Source organism: Pristis pectinata, chromosome 26 (genome assembly GCF_009764475.1).
Source record: "Pristis pectinata isolate sPriPec2 chromosome 26, sPriPec2.1.pri, whole genome shotgun sequence".
In the NCBI taxonomy this organism is placed as follows: domain Eukaryota; kingdom Metazoa; phylum Chordata; class Chondrichthyes; order Rhinopristiformes; family Pristidae; genus Pristis; species Pristis pectinata.
Genome location: NC_067430.1, coordinates 31459914 through 31475591, shown reverse-complemented (window position 1 = coordinate 31475591; position 15678 = coordinate 31459914). Strand labels below are relative to the sequence as shown.

The 15678-nt window shown below is 40.9% G+C and overlaps 1 protein-coding gene across 1 annotated transcript in view; it reads right to left on the bottom strand.

The window, feature by feature from the left end:
• The window catches only part of cfap74 (cilia and flagella associated protein 74), a 143720-nt gene extending 137647 nt beyond the window's left edge, over nucleotides 1-6073 (bottom strand). Inside the window, 2 exon segments of the mRNA XM_052039017.1 lie at nucleotides 183-326; nucleotides 5988-6073. Of these exon segments, the coding sequence (XP_051894977.1) occupies nucleotides 183-326; nucleotides 5988-6073 (230 nt within the window).
• Nucleotides 6074-15678: the final 9605 nt, after the last annotated feature.

Below are 15678 nucleotides of genomic sequence, written 5' to 3'. Positions count from 1 at the left end.
AGAGAGTTAAAAGTTGATGTATTATGGAGCTCCCTTACACTGTCGTATTCTAACTTGAAATGTATGAGGAAAAACCCTCACCATGAATTATATTCATACATAGACATCTATACCAACTTTCTCTCCAATCCCAAAGATATCCATTTCCTAGAACACTCAGTACCACTGAAACTGTAAAATACCTTATTTTTTGGACTTCCAAATCTTTTTCCTGAAGGAGAAACTCGAGCTCCCGCTGAATTCTCTGGCATTTTCGCATCTGTGCCTTCTCAGAGTAACTCAACCTTTTTTTATGAGAAGAATCAACTTCCTCTTCACTTTCCTCCCTTAAAAGAACATAATGTCTATTAAATTTCAATCAAGACAAAATGTGCCAATTTTGCCATTAACTTATACATTTGGCAGTATAATATATCAAATTAGCTTAGATGGGAATCTTGGTTGGCATGGACCATAGAACATAGAAAACCTACAGCACAATTCAGGCCCTTCAGCCCACAAAGCTGTGCCGAGCATGTCCCTACCTCAGAAATTACTAGGCTTACCTATAGCCCTCTATTTTTCTCAGCTCCATGTACCTATCCAAAAGTTTCTTAAAAGACCCTATCGTTTCCGCTTTGACCACCATTGCCGGCAGCCCATTCCACACACTCACCACTCTCTGAGTAAAAAACTTACCCCTGACATCTCCTCTATACCTACTCCCCTACACCTTAAACCTGTGTCCTCTTGTGGCAACCATTTCAGCCCTGGGGAAAAGTCTCTGACTATCTACCCGATCAATGCCTCTCATCATCTTATACACCTCTATCAGGTCCCCCCTCATCCTCCGTCGCTCCAAGGAGAAAAGGCCGAGTTCTCTCAACCTGCTTTCATAAGACATGCCCTGCAATCCAGGCAGCATCCTTGTAAATCTCCTCTGCATCCTCTCTATGGCCTCCACATCCTTCCTGTAGTGAGGCAACCAGAACTGAGCACAGTACTCCGTGGGGTCTGATCAGGGTCCTATATAGCTGCAACAATACCTCTCGGCTCCTAAATTCGATTCCCCGATTGATGAAGGACAATACACCATATGCCTTCTTAACCACAGAGTCAACCTGCGCAGCCGCTTTGAGTGTCCTATGGACTTGGACCCCAAGATCCCTCTGATCCTCCACACTGCCAAGACTCCTACCATTAAGACTATACTCTGCTATCATATTTGACCTACCAAAGTGAACCACTTCACACTTATCTGGGTTGAACTGCATCTGGCACTTCTCTGTTCAACTTTGCATCCTATCTATGTCTCGCTGTAACCTCTGACAGCCCTCCATACTATCCACTACACATCCAGCCTTTGTGTCATCTGCAAACTTACTAACCCATCCCTCCAATTCTTCATCCAGGTTGTTTATAAAAATCACAAAGGGTAAGGGTCCCATGACAGATCCCTGAGGTACATCACTGGTCACCGACCTCCATGCAAAACACAACCCTTCAACAACCACTCTTTGCCTTCTGTGGGTCAGCCAGTTCTGGATCCTCATTGCAATGTCCCCTTGGATCCCATGCCTCCTTACTTTCTCAATAAGCCTTGCATGGGGTACCTTGTCAAATGCCTTGCTGAAATCTATATACACTACATCTACTGCTCTCTCTTCATTGATGTGTTTAGTCACATCCTCAAAAAATTCAATCAGGCTCATAAGGCAGGACCAGCCCTTGACAAAGCCATGCTGACTATTCCTAATCATATTATAGAACCATACAGCACAAAACAGGCCCTTCGGCCCACCATGATATTATACCTCTCCAAATGTTCATAAATCCTGCCTCTCAGGATCTTCTCCATCAGTTTACCAACCACTGAGGTAAGACTCACCGGTCTATAATTTCCTGGGCTAGTTGACCAGTTGAGCCAAAGGGCCTCTTTCTGTGCTGTATGATGCTAAGTAACTAAAAACTTCAATTGTCCCTTGAGAGGAACTATTTTAACTCATGGATCTCAGTTAAACATACTAGATCCAAACCCAATGTTAATGAAATCAATTAGATGTGTAAGCATGGCAGGAGGTCACAGCTGCCAGTCTTATAAGTAGTGGTAGAAAAAGTGTCTAACATCACATCAGCAAAAAAGAAACCTGTGGTCCTCAGGTTACTAGGGCCCAAGAACCCGGGACTACTCTTGCTTCCCTTTGTCAACAAGGAAGTCTCTATTTTAAAGCTCACTTCAGTTCTGGCCTATTGCTCATTCATAATTTTAGTCACCCTATCTCTGATGGCCCTGCCTTCAGGGACTTAGACACCAAGCTCTGGAATTTGCTTCCTAAATCTTTCCTTTCTTTCTCCCTTTCTATAAGATCATTTTCCTGCCCTGAAATCTCTGGAAGTCATAGTATAATAATGGTACATGGCTGGAAGAGGAAAGGTTAATTATGGACACTATTTCAGGTAAATGTACACTTGGAGGTTTTACACTATGTCTCTCTGGGTTTAATATCACCACTGTATGGCAGCAACTGCATGAGAACAACAGTATCAGTAGGGTCCCCTTCAAGCTACACACCAGCCTGATTTTGGAAATATAACACCATTCCTTCATTGTTGCTGGGACTCCTTCCCATCTAAAGGAGCACCTTCATCAGAAGGACTGCAGTGGTTCAAGTGGGTGGCTCGCCATCATCTTGTCAGTGACAATGAGGGGTGGGTAATAAAATCTGCCCTCGCTAGTGATATCCATGTCACTCAAAGAAAAGTAATAACAAAGGTTTAATTTCCACAGTGAACCAGAATGAGATTATTTCTAGATTAATGTAATGATAACAAGGAGTCAAACAGACCACCCTCTTCACTCCACTGGAACGTATCTCTTGGCAACACTTGATGGATGGATGTCGGATTAAGTCAGAGGACTATAGACTGATAGTTTTAAAAATAAATGGGCAAATAACCGATACGCAGCATGAATAATATGTCAGTAATTGCAACCCTTTCATTCTCAAAATATCAAAACAGCAGTCACTTCTCTTGCATTAACTCACACTATAGAATTGACACTTAAAATATATTTACTAACTTCTTACATGGTGAAACATCATGATAGTCTCTACCAGCTTAGTATCTTTGCTATCTTTGGACTAACTTGTCACTGACATTATCAGTAAAAATTCATCACTTAAAGCATTCCCACAAAGGGCTTTAGACAACTTTATCTCTCATAGATGTAATAACTATTCACAGATTGGAATTATAGATGTTGCATAACTACACAAGCACACTGGCACCTATAGTAATATTCTCAGGCCAGTCTTTTTTCCACCTAGTCAATCTGGCTAAGTTACACAAAATAACATTAAAGTTGAAAATGCCAAGAAATTATTCAAAAGGAATTTAAACACCTGAAAAGACTGTAATATATATTCTATCTATGTCAAAATAATTGTTTCAGAGTATATGGTGTATTGTCCTTCATCAATTGGGGAATTGAATTTAGGAGCCAGGAGGTAATGTTGCAGCTATATAGGTCCCTGGTCAGACCCCACTTGGAGTACTGTGCTCAGTTCTGGTCGCCTCACTACAGGAAAGATGTGGAAGCCATAGAGAGGGTGCAGAGGAGATTTACAAGGATGCTGCCTGGGATGCAGAGCATGCCTTATGAAAGCAGGTTGAGGGAACTCGGCCTTTTCTCCTTGGAGAGACGGACGATGAGGGGGGACCTGATAGAGGTGTATAAGATGATGAGAGGTATTGATCGGGTAGATAGTCAGAGGCTTTTCCCCAGGGCTGAATTGGTGGCCACAAGAGGACATAGGCTTAAGGTGTTGGGGAGTAGATATAGAGGAGATGTCAGGGTAAGTTTTTACTCAGAGAGTGGTGAGTGCGTGGAATGGGCTGCTGGAGATGGTGGTGGAGGCTGATACGATAGGATCTTTCAAGAGACTGTTAGATAGGTATATGGAGCTGAGTAAAATAGAGGGCTATGGGTAAGCCTAGTAATTTCTAGGGTAGGGACATGTTCGGCACAGCTTTGTGGGCCAAAAGGCCTGAATTGTGCTGTAATTGTTCTATGTTCTATTATGTACTATATTATGTGTAATTCTATCTGCAATAAAGGATTCAAAAATATTTATGGGCAAAAATATTTAATTTTTCCTCAGACTTACAGAATGTGTGGACACAGATATAAGCTAACAAAAATGTACAGCTGTTGTTGGAATTGGTGGGTGGGGGAATCTTCTTCACAATTAATACCTTGAAATGATCTTTTAGAATAGGTTAACGGTGAAAATGCTGGAGTAAGGTAGAGCGGGATGCTTCAAGGGAGGTGTATGGCAGTATGGTGGTTAAGTCACCATAGAAAGCATCCTATCTGGATGTATCACAGCTTGGTACGGCAAGTGCCTTGCCCAGGACCGCAAGAAACTGCAGAGAGTTGTGGACACAGCCCAGCACATCATGGAAACCAGTCTCCCCTCCTTGGACTCTGTCTTTACCTCTCGTTGTCTTGGTGTAGCATCCAGCATAATCAAAAACCCCACCCACCCGGGACATTCTCTCTTCTCTCCTCTTCCATCGGGTAGAAGATACTGGTGCCTGAGGGCACGTACCACCAGACTTAAGGACAGCTTCTACCCCACTGTGATAAGACTATTGAACAGTTCCCTTACACAAAGAAATGGACTATGACCTCACGATATACCTTGTTGAGACCTTGCACCTTATTGCACTACACTTTCTCTGTAGCTGTGACACTTTACTCTGTACTGTTATTGCTTTTACCTGCACTACATCAATGGACTCTGTACTAACTCAATGTAACTGCACTGTGTAATGAATTGACCTGTACGATCAGTTTGTAAGACAAGCTTTTCACTGTACCTCGGTACAAGTGACAATAATAAACCAATACCAATACACTGTTCTAGCAGACAGAGCTGTGGACCACTGATCCAGAGACATGAGTTTGAATCCCACCATGCCTGCTGTAGGAATTTAATTTAATTAAATAAATAAATCTGGGAATCCCAACAACTAACTACCAGATTGTATAAAAATCCATCTGGTTCACTAATGGACTTCAGGAAAGGAAATCTACTATTGTTCCCTGGTGGTCTATATGTGACTCCAGACTCGTCAATATAAATGATTCTTAACTGCCTTCTCAGTTCAGGAGCTCAGGTGCAATGAGAATTGGACAATAAATGACTGCAGTGCCAGTAACGTGCGCAATCCATGATCAAATAAGTAAAATGAAAGTTAATGGTAGCTTTCTATGAAAAGACGAGCTAAACAGACAAAATAATTTTCTTCAACACTGTTTTCCTTTTGAATTCATCCTCTCAGCTGAATGAAGAAAATAAGCAACTTACATTTGCTCATCTGCACCAAGAATAATCTTTCAATCAATGTGTGCTCTCTGGTGAGAAACTTGTGGCAGCATTAACCACCTCTCAAAAAAAGAAATGAAATGAATTTCAGAAGCCATTAAAACATAAGAAATAGGAGTAGGTCATTTGTCACCTTATGCCTGCTGTACCAGTAAGATCCCAACACCACTTGCCTGCAGTAACCCCATATCTCACGATTCCCTTAATATCCAAAAAGGTATCAATCTCTGTCTTGAATATGCCCAATGACTAAGTGGGGAGAAATTTAAAGGGGACCTGGGGTGGCAGGTTTTTCACACAGAGGGTGGTGGGTATATGGAACAAGCTGCCAGAGCAGGTGCTAGAGGCAGATATAATGACAATGTTTAAAAGGATTTGGACAGGTACTTGGATAGGAAAGGCATGGATGGATATGGACCCAGTACAGGTGAATGGGATTAAAGTGGATGGGCATCATGGGCATCATGGTCAGCATGGACGAGAAGGGCTGAAGGGCCCACTTCTGTGCTGTACGATTCTATGAAATCATGGCTCGTGTAGATCAACTCCATTTTGCTGCCTTTGTTTACATTTGAAACCCTTTCCACATAGTTCAGTGAAATTACAGCAACTCACCATGTAATCTCAGAGATATCATCACCTAGAATCCCATCATCACTTTCCATCATTGCTTCATTGTGCTCACAAAGCTGCTCTTCCATTCCTTCCAACAAAAGCAGAAATATGACAAAAAATCCATTCTGCTTGGTTTTCACAGCAACTTCTCCAGAACATCAATTGATAAACCACAGCAGTTAAGTGACTGCTATGCTACCAAGGTATTCGCACATGTTAAATTTTTCACTTTAGCACCATACAAGAGTCTGGCTAAGTAGAACAGACCAAGATGGTTCTGAAAGCTGTTTGCAATATATAGCCAATTATATGAACACAAATATCCCTGAAGCCATTTCTTCATACAATCTGGAAATGCAAAATAATAATACACATTTGATAATAAATGGTAAGTTACTTTTGAAAAACCACCAAAGTACTTCCTTCTTAAAAAATAAGCTTCTGTTCTTCCACTCTTACCTCATTGGTAAAAAAATTTGGATTAATTATCGGAATGTTAATGCTCTTCTTTAGCTTACCCACCCTGTAGAGATCCGAGTGCTCAATTAATTGTGTTGTAGGCTCATGGATTCACATTATGACAAAAATCTAACATTACTACTGTTTTCTACAATATATATTTTGTGTCAATGATATATTAATTTGTAATCATCCTACAGAAGAAATGTTTTATACAAACACCGGTTCATTACTAAAACATCTTGAAGAGATGAAATAGCATGCTTAAGTTAAAAAAATACACCAAATGTCCATATATTTGGTAACAAAACAAAAAATTGTAATAAAATGTCCAAATGAAAATATGTATGATGATGAAGTAGTTTGAAAATATAGATGTCTCTTCAGAAGATGAAATTTACATTTCAAATTAAATTTATTATACTTTCATATTTTTTATCTTTTCTATAATACATTTGGGAATGTCTTCTATGAATATGGTCCCTTGATAACAACAAAGAAATCAGTTATAAAAATACTTCTGCAGTAATTAGCTGTTAATAGTTATGTAATAAAATGACATTTGGTAACAAAACAGTCGAAGCAGTAAGGAAAGCAGGTCATGTTTATTGCAAAAACGGTAACTACAGTTAAACAACCATGGCAATAGATCAAGGCTGTGCATTGCTGTCAGTTATGATTACTGTATTTAGTACCAGCTAATAGTGGGTCTACATTCTTTCAAAACCAATTCTGTCACTTAACTCAGAAAGGGCATAGGTTAGAAATGAAAGAAAGATGGAAGTTCAAAGCAAGAGTGGGAGGACGGAAGAAGCTGTAGTTTCAGGGAGGAATGCGAAAGTAAAGCAACAGGGAAACAAACCAACCTATGTGACACCTTGGATATGTGGATGATGATCACCATGTTGGAAAAGCCATCCTTGTACTTGCTAATGTCTCAGCGAACTTTAACTCGATTGACTTTCGCCACTTTCCTCTAATCGCTCTCTTCCACTGGACAAATCATTGGGACTACCTGAACTTGGTTCCCTCCATTCCAATCCAATTATCAGTGACAGTATCACTTGGCCTCTTTTGGTTTGTCAACAAACTACCAGGAAGACAAGATCTGAGTTAGGAAAAGTATTGAGGTGGGTGGCAGGGGGTTGGAGGAGGTTCCTGACAAGATACCTGAAGGGAGAAATGAGTAATGGCATGGTTAGGTGACAGAGAGGAGCAAAGAGGAACGATGCCCCCACCCCTATCCAGAAAGGTTGAGAGATTCAAAAAAAGGAAGAAAGCAGAAATGAGGAACTAGGGGCATTCCCTTCATCATTTTGATTATGAAAGTTGTTCTAAAAGTGTCAGAACAAAAATCACAGTACAATTATCCTGATCAGAGAATTAAGCACCAAATCAGTGTAAGAAGCTCTGTGCAGAAATAGCTTTAACACTTGGCCCAAAATTAAGTAAAAATAGCCTTCTTTGTTTTATAGAACATAGGACAGCACAGCACAGGAAAAGGCCCTTTGGCCCACGACGTCTGTGCCAACCATGATGCCAATCCCAAACTAGTCCCACCTGCCTGCGCATGGTCTGCATCCCTCCACTCCCTGCCTGTTCATGTGCCTGTCTAAATGCCACTGAAACACTGCTGTGGTATTTCACTTCAGCCTAGCTAGGAATTTTAAAACTGCAAGCCAGCAGATATTTTAACATGCAACATGAGGACAGCGGTAAAGTCCATGCCCGAGCTCTTCTTAAATAATTATGTTGCCTAAAATGTTTCTGCTACAGCAAAGTTTAATTTTAAAATGTTTTGGATCCACCTGTGACTATGTTGAAGGAAAAATAGATGAGTCCAATTAGATTTTCTTTTAGTTACATGGATAGCAAAAACATCTTACATAAAAATACTGTACCATGTTTTCAGGTAAAGCATTTCAGACCACAACAGCCTCTGTGTTAAATGATTTTTCCTTATTTCCCCAATTATTTGTAACCCATGACCTTTGGTTATTGAAGGAAGGAAACTGTTTCGCTCTTCTTGTTCTGGCAAAGTCTCACGTAACATTGACCATCTCAATTAGGTCACCCCTGAGCCTTTGCACACCGAGAACAATCCCAGGTTCTTCACATAGCTGAAGTTCCTCAGCCTGGCATTGTCTTGGTAAACCTTCTCAGTGCTATCTCCAAAGCCTGGACATATCTCCAAAGTGTGCTGCACAGAACCGCGAACAATATTTAGCCTTTTTTTTGGATATGAGGAGGATGTGGATTTTTTGAACTTGGTTCAATCAAATTCAGAGAGCTGCAAGTCATGATGAAGGAAGGCAGAGTGCACTAGGTTTTGTTTTTTGATGCCTTTATCGTGTATTCCTTTCTGTGACAATATCATCCATTTTCAGGCTACAACTTTAACAACAGAGCCAGCATCTTCTGTAACTGTGTAATATGATTGCATCTTTTAGTACTTTTGTGAACACAAGACCAAATTACCATCCAGGAATTGATTTATAATTTTAAGTTGAATTGAAGAATCACAAAAATATAACCCATAAAGCAAGGAGAGGAATAAAACATGAGATACAGTTATGCAAGAGGAGATACAGATAAACAAAGTATAATGTCTGGCATTCCACACATCCCACATTTGACTTTAATTTATGTCGTATTTTATATTAATGTCACTTTCAATAAACAAAACTATAACGAGGTTACCAGATCTTCCATTGTTGAAATATTTATTAGGTATCAGTGGAAAGCTGCTGATTCTAAAGGCCCACGCAACTGCACAACATGGGATAATACTTTCAATGACATTAATACACAGAGAGCGGCTGATATCTGGAACGTGCTGCCAGAGGAGGTGGAGGATCAGGCATTTAGACAGACACTTAAATAAGCAAGGCATAGAAGTGTGTGGTCCTAATGTGGGCAAATGGGATCAGTGTAGGTGAGCAAAAAGGTTGGCATGGACGTGGTGGGCAAAGAGCCCATTTCTATGCTGTACAACTCATACCAGTACAATATACCTTTAACTAACTGGAATTATGTTATATAAGCTATTAATTATTATATTATAATATTTAGAATGTATTTTCTTGTATATATATATATATATATATCTAGAGAGAGAGAATATAGAGAAATAAAAGAATAACATGAATTCTGAATTGCATTACTGCCTTGTAACAAAACAAAGTCTGTGCACAACACTCTAAAGAGGGTATGTATAGACTTAAATATTTTCTCTTGTTACCTTAATCCATATTTCCTCAAAATATAGAAGGAGCCCACTTGGCCCATTGAGTCTATTCCCTCCCAGCACAACCCATTCCCCCATTTATTTCCCTGGAAGCTATTCTCTCACACCATATTACTCTATTAATAACCCCCATCAGCCACATATACTGGGGGAAACTTATAGTAGTCAATTAACCTAATAACTAGCATGTCTTTAGGATGTAGGAGGAAACTGGAACACCCGGGGAAGCTCTATGGCATAGGGAGAACAAGCAATCTCCTTTCCTTCTTAATTCTTCATTCCCACAACAAGGTTTTTACAACTACTTACAAAGGAGTGTGCAGGGGAAGTACAGCAAAGCCAATTTGAAGTTGCATGACTTTGCAAACATATACAGAGACTAATCTGAAACCAGGGTCTTAAATCTGAATAAAACAAACTATGAAGGTTGCAGAGAAGAAATCACATTAAAAGGTAAACCAGCAATGGCTAACTTTTAATGAATTAATACAAGTAAAATACCCCTTTAAAGCAAAAAATTACCCACAGGAAGAATGGATTGGCTATCAAGAAAAGCTAAAGATAGCATTTATTCAAAAGAAAAGGCTAATAATGTCGCTGAAGCAAAGCAGTAAGTCTAAGGATTGTGAGAATTCAGATCTCAGCAAAGAAAGGAAAACCATTGTTAAAGAAAGGGAAAGTAGAATTTGGGAATAATCTAGTGAGAAACATAAAAAGACTTTTCAAGCTTTCAGGATACGTGATGCATCCTTAGGATGCGTGCTTAGACCACTGCTCTACTCTCTCTACACTCACGACTGTGTGGCTAAGCACAGCTCAAATGCCATCTATAAATTCACCGATGTCACCAATGTTTTTAGCAGTATCTCAGATGGCGATGAGGAGGCGTACAGGAGTAAGATAAATTGACTGGTTGAGTGGTGTTGCAACAACAACCTCACACTCAGCGTCAGCAAAACCAAGGAACTGATTGTGGACTTCAGGAAGAGAAAGTCAGGAGAACACAGACCAGTCCGCATAGAGGGGTTAGTGGTGGAAAGGGTGAGCAACTTCAAGTTACTGGGGTTCAACATCTCGGAGGATCTATCCTGGGCCAAACACATTGATGCAATCATGAAGAAGGCACGCCAGTGGCTCTACTTCATTAGGAGTTTGAGGAGATTTGGCAAGTCATCAAAGACTCTTACAATTTTTTATAGATGTACAGTGGAGAAAGTTCTGACATCACAACCTAGTATGGAGCCTTCAATGCATAGGATCACAAGAGGCTGCAGAGGGTTAGAGACACAGCCAGCTCCACCACGGGTACAACCCTTCCCACCACTGAGGACATCTTCAAGAGGTGGTGCCTCAAGAAGGTGGCATCCATCATTAAGGACCCTCACCATCCGGGACATGCCCTCTTCTCATTACTACCATTGGGGAGGAGGTACAGGAGCCTGAAGACCTACACTCAATGATTTAGGAACAGATTCCTCCCCTCTGCCATCAGATTTCTGAACGGTCCATGAACCCATGAACACTACCTCATTATTCCTTTTTATTTTTCACTATTTATTTATTTTTGTAATTTATAGATTTTTATGTCTTTGCACTATACTGCTGTCGCAAAACAACAAATTTCACGTCATATGTCAGTGATAATAAATCTGATTCTGATTCTTATTATGTTGGTCCCTTACAGACTGTGACAGAAGAAATTATATTGGAGAATAAGGACATGGCAGGGAAATTAGAAAAATATTTGGCATTTGCCTTCATGGAACTCAAAAACTTCCCAAAACTAGCAGAGAACTGGAGGTCCAGAGCAAATAAGGAGCTCAAAGAAATTTTCATTAATAGAACAGCAGATGTAGAGAAATTAATGAGACTGGATACTGATAAAGCCCCAGGATCCAAACGTGTGTTTTAGGGTTTTGAACAATGGGCTGTGGTGATAGTGGGTGTGCTGGTTATCATCTTCAGAAGTTCCATTGATCCTAGAATAGCTCCCACAGATTGGAAGGTGATAAACGTAAGCCCACTATTTAAGTCTAAATGATCATTTAGTCTGAAGTCAGTAACAGGGAAAATGCTGGAATCTATAAGTAAGGAAAAATAATAAAAGGATTGGAGCTATGAAAGAGAAATTGTACATGGCAAATCTGTTGGAATTTCTTGAGATTGCAATTGGCACAAATAAGGGAATCTTGTTGATGTGGTAGATTTGGACTTTCAGAAGGTCTTCAATAAGCTGTCACTCATAAGTTTTTGAATAAAATAAGAATGCATGCTACTGAGGGTAATATACTGTTGTACATTGAGGATTGGTTAATGGACAGAGTAAGAATAAACAAGTTGCAAAAGGTTGGTTTGCAGGTGCAACAGGTTATCAAGAAGGCAAATGGAATGTTGGCCTTCATTTCTAGAGGGATTGAATTTAAGAGCAGGGAGGTTATGCGGCAATTGGTAAGGCCACACCTGGAGTACTACGTGCAGTTCTGGTCTCCTTACTTGAGGAAGGATATACTGGCTTTGGAGGCTGTGCAGGTTCACCAGGTTGATTCACCGGGTAGCCTATGAGGAGAGATTGAGTCACCTGGGACTATACTCACTGGAATTCAGAAGAATGAGAGGGGATCTTATAGAAACATAAAATTATGAAAGGAATAGATAAGATAGAGGCAGGAAGGTTGTTTCCACTGGTAGGTGAGACTAGAACTAGGGGACGTGGCCTTAAGATTCGGGGGAGTAGATTTAGGACGGAGATGAGGAGAAACTGCTTTTCCCAGATAAGAGTGAATCTGTGGAATTCTCTGCCCAGGGAAGCAGTAGAGGCTACCTTATTAAATGTACTTAAGACACAGATAGATAGATTTTTGCATAGTAGGGGAATTAAGGGTTCTGGGGAAAAGGCAGGTAGGTGGGTCTGAGTCCACAGCCAGATCAGCCATGAAATTATTGAATGGCGGAGCAGGCTCGTCGGGCCAGATGGCCGACTCCTGCTCCTATTTCTTATGTTCTTATGTAAGTCACTTTCAGGTTGGGAGGCTGACCAAGGTGGTGCCAGAGGAATCGATACCATGTTCCCACCTGTTCACAATCTATGTCAATGCTTTGGATGTGGGGATCAAAGACTTCAATGGAACTGAAGTAACAGGAGGGAAGCAGCATGGGGAGCTAATATTATACTGCCCAAAGAGCACCCACAATACCTTTGATGACATTCATAAGGTAGTTGTACATTCTATTCATGTCGATGTCAGGATATGCCTGATAGATAGAACAACCTGCCAAGGGTGCTTAGACTTACAGTCATTTTAAGGTAATAGCACTAATATATCACCAATAAGCTACTTTCTGAAACAAATCCAAATGACAATCCCCTTTTTACTTTGCTCACCCTCTTGCTCTGAACCCAACTTTGATTCTTCCTCTCCATTTTCATTCTGAGAATTGCGTTCCTCCTCCATACTATCACATCTGAAGAGTCTGCAAATAAAATTTTCATTCATTTTAGGGTCACAGAGTCTTAGAATCATCAATTTTATGTGATTTTTCCAGACCTAACAATGGTAATGGGTTTTTCAGAAATACATGAGGTGCATAAGGCCCCGTGTATTTGCCACAGAGGGTTGTGGAGGCCATGTCATTGGGTGCATCTAAAACAGAGATTGACAGATTCTTGATTTGTAAGAGGGTTAAGGATTACGGGGAGAAGGAAGGAGAATGGGGTTGAAAATAAATCAGCCATGATTGAATGGCAGAGCAGACTTGATGGGCTGAATGGCCTAATTCTGCTTCTATATTTTATGGTCTTATGGTCATAAAAAAATCAAAATTCCATCTTTCATAAAATGCTGACAATTTCAAAACAATGCTGCCATATTGTTTCAATTATCTCCAAGATACAATAAAATGCAGTTTTAGAAACAATTCAAAATTAAGCCTATCAGGTTAACAATAGTTGTGCATTAAAACTGTGTATGAAGTGGAGAGGAATGTTACTTTATATAAAGTGCTCAACATGCAATTTATTTTTCACAGAAACATTTTTCATACCATTTATGAGATTATACAGAATTTTGATTTTGCAATGTAATTAGTTGGCTGTGAGACAATAACATAATGGCACATTGTGCTCAACAAACTAAATCGCTTTTTTTGCCCTATTTTTTTTTCAATTGTATTTTTGACAGGCCACACACCCATTGAAAATACCTAGGACTTTGCCCAAGATATACTTTCGAAAATGGTTCCATGAAAGGCAGTGGTTTTGCTACCAAACTCTCCATCTTTTCATTCCATGCCTTTCACATACTCCTTCTACAATCACATCCCATCTCTGCCTCCAACTAGCCTCCCTTCCCCCCTTCACCCTCTTCCGACCACTAGATACCCCTACCATTGGCCCCTCCACTAATACTCTCTGTCCTCCCTCTCGATCCCTCCCACATCCCCGATCCACCCACTACAAGAAGATACAAGGACACAAGAAAATAGGAGCAGGCCTCCTGGCCCTCTAGCCTGTCCCTCCATTCAATAGGATCATGGCTGACCTGCCCAAGGTGTTGTTTTCTCCTCTGTGCCAGTTCTGACAGCCCTGATCCTGATCTTTCAAAAACTTATCCACCCCTCTTTAAATACCTCCAGTGATCAAGCCTACACAGCTTGTCAGAGATTCACCACCCTCTGCAAGAAGTTCCAATAATTGTTCCCTAATCTTGAAACAACATTCCCTCGGTTGAGATTCTCCCACTAGTGGAAACATCTCAATATCTACCCTGTCATGCTCCTTAGCATGATATTTGCTTCAATAAGATCATTCTTCATTCTTCTGAACTTCAAAGAATACAGATCTAAATCTTTTAGCCATTTATGATAGAACAACCCTCTTATTCCCAGGAATTAGCCTATAGGGTCATAGGATCACACCATGGAAACAGGCCATTTGGCCCACCAGGTCCTCACTGACCAGTGGGCACTCATCTTCCAGCACTTGACCCATAGGTGAGTTAAGTGCTTGTCTCGACATTTCTTAAATGCTGTCAGCAACTCTGCTTCCACCATTCCCTCAGGCAGTGCATTCCAGGTACTCACCACTCTCTGGATGAGAGAGGACCCCCTCAGATCCCCTCTAAATCTCTTCCCCTTACCCTAAATCTATGTCCTCAAGTTTTATTTGCATCCAATAAGGTGAAAGGTTTCCTGCCATCTACCTTATCTATACTCCTCAATTTTATACACCTCTGTCATGTCATCTCCATTCCAGGGAGAACAGACCCAGCTTTTCCAGTCTCCCCTCATAACTAACATGCCACATCCCAGGCAACATCTTGATGAATCTCCTCTGCACCCTCTCCAGTGCTCTCACTTCTTTCCAATTGTGAACTTCTGGACTGCCTCTAATATATCCTTACTTAAATTAGGGTCCAGAACCATCCACAGTACTCCAGGTGTGGTCTCACCAACACACTGTACAATTGTAACACTACTTCCCTGAGTTGAAACTCCCTTCATCTTGCAATGAAGGCCTATATGTCACTTGCCTTCCTAACTACTTGATACACCTATATTGTAAACTTTTTCTTCTCCATGCACAAGATTCCTCTGTACTCCATTCACCTTCTTCCTCTCTTGCACACACACTCTCCCTCATATCTCACAACCTCATTATCTGCCCACGTACCTCCTACACCATTTTCAATCTCCTTCCATTTTCTCCCTCACCTCTTCCTCCCCCTCCCTCCCATTCTCTCCCTTTATAATCCCATTCCATCCACTCCCTCTTTCCACTCCCCACCACCCTCCCACCCTCCCTACCCTAACCCCATTCCCTTGCATTTCACCCTTTCCCACTCCCACCCTCCCTCTCCCCTTCTCCTCTGTACTCCTCTTTCCTTCTCTCCCTCCCCTTCCTCCTCCTTTCTTCCCTCCTCCTTCCCTCCACTCCCCTCCGCCTCTCATCTCCTTTCCTCCATCCTCTGTCCCTTCTTCTTCCCTCCC